The 5,093-nt window shown below is 38.0% G+C and overlaps 1 protein-coding gene across 1 annotated transcript; it reads right to left on the bottom strand.

Moving 5' to 3' along the window:
- Positions 1 to 3,743: 3,743 nt before the first annotated feature.
- LOC115634120 lies at positions 3,744 to 4,739 on the bottom strand. The gene is made up of 2 exons (XM_030531683.1): positions 4,675 to 4,739; positions 3,744 to 4,618 (listed from the first exon to the last, which is right to left on the bottom strand). Exons 1-2 carry the CDS (start codon positions 4,711 to 4,713, stop codon positions 3,854 to 3,856), a joined length of 804 nt encoding a protein of 267 aa, XP_030387543.1. The 5' UTR covers positions 4,714 to 4,739; the 3' UTR covers positions 3,744 to 3,853.
- Positions 4,740 to 5,093: the final 354 nt, after the last annotated feature.

The following is a 5,093-nucleotide window of genomic DNA, read 5'->3' as shown; positions in this document are numbered from 1 at the left end:
CATGATTATACAAGTATATCTATATAGTATATATATATAGCTATTTATTCATACTTTCCCTTACAGGCAACAGCAATGGAAAGACACGACATTATTTCTGTATAACTACTTGTATATAGGAGTGCTTGTATGGAGTATGCAGGCAGACTATAATCCTTACCCGACCTACCTACGTAAAGTTTCAAAACTTTCACAATGATGAAGTCTGGCTGCTGCTGCTGGTCCTGTTGCCACAAATGTTGTTGCTGGTGCCAGCAACATATTTGATGGCTGCGCCTTTTACTTTTCTATGTCTGTCTAAATTAGTTGACGCCCACAAAAGTTTGGCTCAAAACTGCGCCGCGTTCCTATACACACGAGTACGAGTATACATATATACGAGGATATACATAAATATAATAGGGGCATATGCAAATGAGATGTAGGTAAGGGGCAGCAGAACGTCGTCGGCCTGCCTGCCTGCCTGCCAACTTGTGGAAATCAAATTAAACAGCAGCAACTTGGCAGGCGTAGTGCAAATGAAAAGTCTTTTGTGTCGCGTGGGCGTCGTTGCTTTTATTGTTGCTATTATTGTTGTTGTTACTACTACTAGCTTTATCAAGTGAGCTGCTAGGCATTGTAGCAGACAGTAAACAGTGTTGCACACAATGCCCACGTCAAGCTGCTGATGTTGCTGCTCCCATTTCGCGCGCTCTTGGTCTGTGCCAACATTTGGATAACTTTCAAATTCAAACAGCAGCGGCAACAACAACAACTTCGTGCAAAAAGGCAAAACGACGCTGCGCCAGAAGTGAAGTGCACAGCGTCCTCCTCACACCCCCGCCTCCCCTCCCCCCAAAGCAGCAGTTACTAAAAGGGCTTAAGCGCCAACTTTTCTACTCAGCAGCTGTTGGCTTAAGTTCCACCGCTCCGCACCAAATGCCGAGCTAGCTGGCAAATAAATACTCACACATACCCACCCACACATACCTATATACACTTGTACATACTGCTACTACATATGTATAGTATGTGTACTATATAGGCAAGGCTATATGCAAGTTGGCAACCGTTGCTGTCACTTGGCAAGAACTTCTGCACCGAAAAACTCTTCAGCTCGACCTGCCTTCGAGTAGTTTTTAGTGATTTGGCTGTCGCATTGCCGTCGACGACTGCCCGCCTCTGGCGAATTCCGGCGTGGGCGGCGATGTTGGTAGAAAGGCTTATACCCATACCTATCGTACGGACCCCCGGCCCACCATCGCGCCACTCCTCACTCCGCTCCTCCTCAATCCAAGTGTTTGTCTGTCATGGCAAACTGTTGAAGTACAAGTTGGCATTTGAAATTGAATTGAAGTGTGCTTCAGTTTGTGTTGCCAAGCAGAAGGAAGTAGTTAAGTGAACTCGAGGGAAAAGTTTTGTGTACAAAAAAATACAAAAAAATAAAAACACAAAAAAGAAGTAGCAGAAGAAATTCCGAAGCGCAGAGGAGAGCGCACCGCATAAAATGCTCTGAAGGAGGAAATTCAGCCGAGCAATGTACATTTCTTTTTCATGTTTTCTACTTAAAAGTTTTGCTTGCTTGCATTTTCATTTCCTTTGCAACTTTATTGCCACTTTGTGGTGGAGGGGAAGGGGAAGGCGAAGTGGGAGGGAAGGACGTCTATGAGCGACAACGTTGATATGGGGGGACAATTTTTGTAATTGCTGCAAAATTATAAAATAAACTTGAAGGAATGAAATTATAACGACAAAGATGATGCGGATGAAGAGCCCTTGGGAGAATTCTAATTCAATTTAAGACACTATTAACAGAACTATATAGTTATTTAATTGGAATGTTCATACATATGAAATAAAGTTGAAGGAATGAAATTATAACGACAAAGATCATTCAAATTCAATTTAAGACACTATTAACAGATATATACATATGATCTTATTTAATTGGAATGGTCATACAAATGAAATAAAGTTGAAGGAATGAAATTATAACGACAAAGATGATGCGGATGAAGAGCCCTTGGAAGAATTCAAATTCAATTTAAGACACTATTAACAGAACTATATAGTTATTTAATTGGAATGGTCACACATATGAAATAAAGTTGAAGGAATGAAATTATAACGACAAAGATGATGCGGATGAAGAGCCCTTGGAAGAATTCAAATTCAATTTAAGACACTATTAATAGAACTATATAGTTATTTAATTGGAATGGTCATACATATGAAATAAAGTTGAAGGAATGAAATTATAACGACAAAGATCATTCAAATTCAATTTAAGACACTATTAACAGATATATATACATATGATCTTATTTAATTGGAATGGTCATACAAATGAAATAAAGTTGAAGGAATGAAATTATAACGACAAAGATGATGCGGATGAAGAGCCCTTGGAAGAATTCAAATTCAATTTAAGACACTATTAACAGAACTATATATGATCTTATTTAATTGGAATGGTCATACAAATGAAATAAACTTGAAGGAATGAAATTATAACGACAAAGATGATGCGGATGAAGAGCCCTTGGAAGAATTCAAATTCAATTTAAGACACTATTAACAGAACTATATAGTTATTTAATTGGAATGGTCATACATATGAAATAAAGTTGAAGGAATGAAATTATAACGACAAAGATGATGCGGATGAAGAGCCCTTGGAAGAATTCAAATTCAATTTAAGACACTATTAACACAACTATATAGTTATTTAATTGGAATGGTCATACATATGAAATAAAGTTGAAGGAATGAAATTATAACGACAAAGATGATGCGGATGAAGAGCCCTTGGAAGAATTCAAATTCAATTTAAGACACTATTAACAGAACTATATATGATCTTATTTAATTGGAATGGTCATACAAATGAAATAAACTTGAAGGAATGAAATTATAACGACAAAGATGATGCGGATGAAGAGCCCTTGGAAGAATTCAAATTCAATTTAAGACACTATTAACAGAACTATATAGTTATTTAATTGGAATGGTCATACATATGAAATAAAGTTGAAGGAATGAAATTATAACGACAAAGATGATGCGGATGAAGAGCCCTTGGAAGAATTCAAATTCAATTTAAGACACTATTAACAGAACTATATAGTTATTTAATTGGAATGGTCATACATATGAAATAAAGTTGAAGGAATGAAATTATAACGACAAAGATCATTCAAATTCAATTTAAGACACTATTAACAGAACTATGTAGTTATTTAATTGGAATGGTCATCCATACTCGTATGTACAAGTATGCTTAGAATTCTTAAAAGTTCTGTTTGAAAAGTGTTCAAGTATTAATTTCACTTCTCAACTTGTAATTAAGACTGAAAACCTAGTTTAAGTCATATTTGTATTTAACTATAAGTTTAATTTAAGTCATATTTGTATTTAACTATAAGTTTAATTTAAGTTATAAATATAACAGTAACATTAAAAAAAAAAAAATTTGGAAAATTTTAGAACAAGTACAATAAGTTCTTTCCTAAGATTGCCTAAATGAAATTTGAGACAATATATTCTTGAACCGATACAATGATAGGCAGAATATGAAATAAGAAATGAGATAGATAGCATATCATTTGGCATTATGTCAAGATTATCAATATTACTTTTGATAACTAAACATAAATTCTATTTACTTTTGGGTCCAAAGTCAGACATTATTTAAAAAAATATCTACAAAGCTTTACTTACAATAAAAATTGTGAAATGCATTTGAAAATAAATTCAAAGAAAAATCACATCCATTAATTTATATTGTAATGGTTTCAAGCACCCCAGAAAATGATTTCATTCCACATTTTCGATTAATATTCTTGCATTTTCTCCTGAAATATAAACTTAGTAGTTACGTCTTTGCCTTCCGAAGCCGTTGCTCATCACCTTTTTTCGCGCTATTTAGCAGGAATTGGCTCAGTGGTAACACCTTTTCTAATTTACTATCATCTCCGATCGTTGCTTTAATGGATTTGTAAAACAACAGGAATTCGCGATCGCAACTGCAGCGCATCTCGCTGGGAGGCTGGAGGAAATGGGGATTTGTGGCGTTTGCATCGAACTCCTCGAAGAACTTGGCAAAATGCACAGCCATAACGAATTGCATTAACTGCATTCCAAATTTGTTTAACGATTGCGAGATCAGTTCATGTTCGAGTGCAGACCGATTGGACTTGAGTTCCCGCATGGGTCTGGTATGCGGTGGCAGATGCATTCGATACATGCCCATCGTATAGATCACATTATCGCATAGCCGGGACAATTTGGGAAGCACTCCTGCCTCCGGATCGCCGAGCAATGGCACAGAGCGATCGTAGATGTGCGCAATTATGCTTAGATCGTACTCTGAAGTGATCTCCTGAAGATCCAACACCTGCGAACGCTCAATGGCAGTTATGTGGCTGCCGAGCAGCTGGAGACGCAAGCGAAGCGCCGCATTCTCCACGGCCATGTAGCTGAGGTCATCGATGACCATAGCGAAGGTCTTGGAGGCAGCCAAGAGCATCGCTTGGGAAACCTTAAGCACTGTCTGTCCGGTGAACTCAATCATCTCGTGGCGCATCTTCAGATTTGCAAAGCTACATGGGCCGCTGGGCGCACGAAAGCCCTGCACCAGCTGCAGTCGAAAAAAGAGATTACTAACTGTATAGCGACACTTTCACGCCGACAAACCGTTAGGAGCAGCAGAAAAGTTTCCAGGGTGCGCGACATTGCGCCGACGATGTGGGGACGACGAGACGGGACTGTACTGAGACCTGTGCGATGTCTGTCGCCTTTTTATAGATTCACACGCTGCCAGATGTAAAGACTAAATTCCAATTGAGTATGCAAATCAGTTTAGCCGACTACAATTTAGCCAATTTAGCGCCTGACCATCCAAACCTAAGCTTATGCAACCCAGGGGAGAGTGAGAGTGACTTGCCAGTCTATTTTACGCTTCTCATGAATTGCGAATTGCTTTTTCCCTAACGAGTTCAAAATGTGTCTAAATGTGTTTACCATATTTTCTTTTTTCCTTTTCCCTGCTTCGTTCGCCATTTTCACCTGTTCGTGAAACTATTTTCAAATAGGCCGCAAACGAGCTTGGACAT

Source organism: Scaptodrosophila lebanonensis, unplaced genomic scaffold, assembly GCF_003285725.1.
Source record: "Scaptodrosophila lebanonensis strain 11010-0011.00,11010-0021.00 unplaced genomic scaffold, SlebRS2 tig00000001-arrow-pilon, whole genome shotgun sequence".
NCBI lineage: Eukaryota > Metazoa > Arthropoda > Insecta > Diptera > Drosophilidae > Scaptodrosophila > Scaptodrosophila lebanonensis.
Note: the sequence above shows the minus strand (reverse complement) of the source record. Positions and strands in the feature narration are given on the sequence as shown.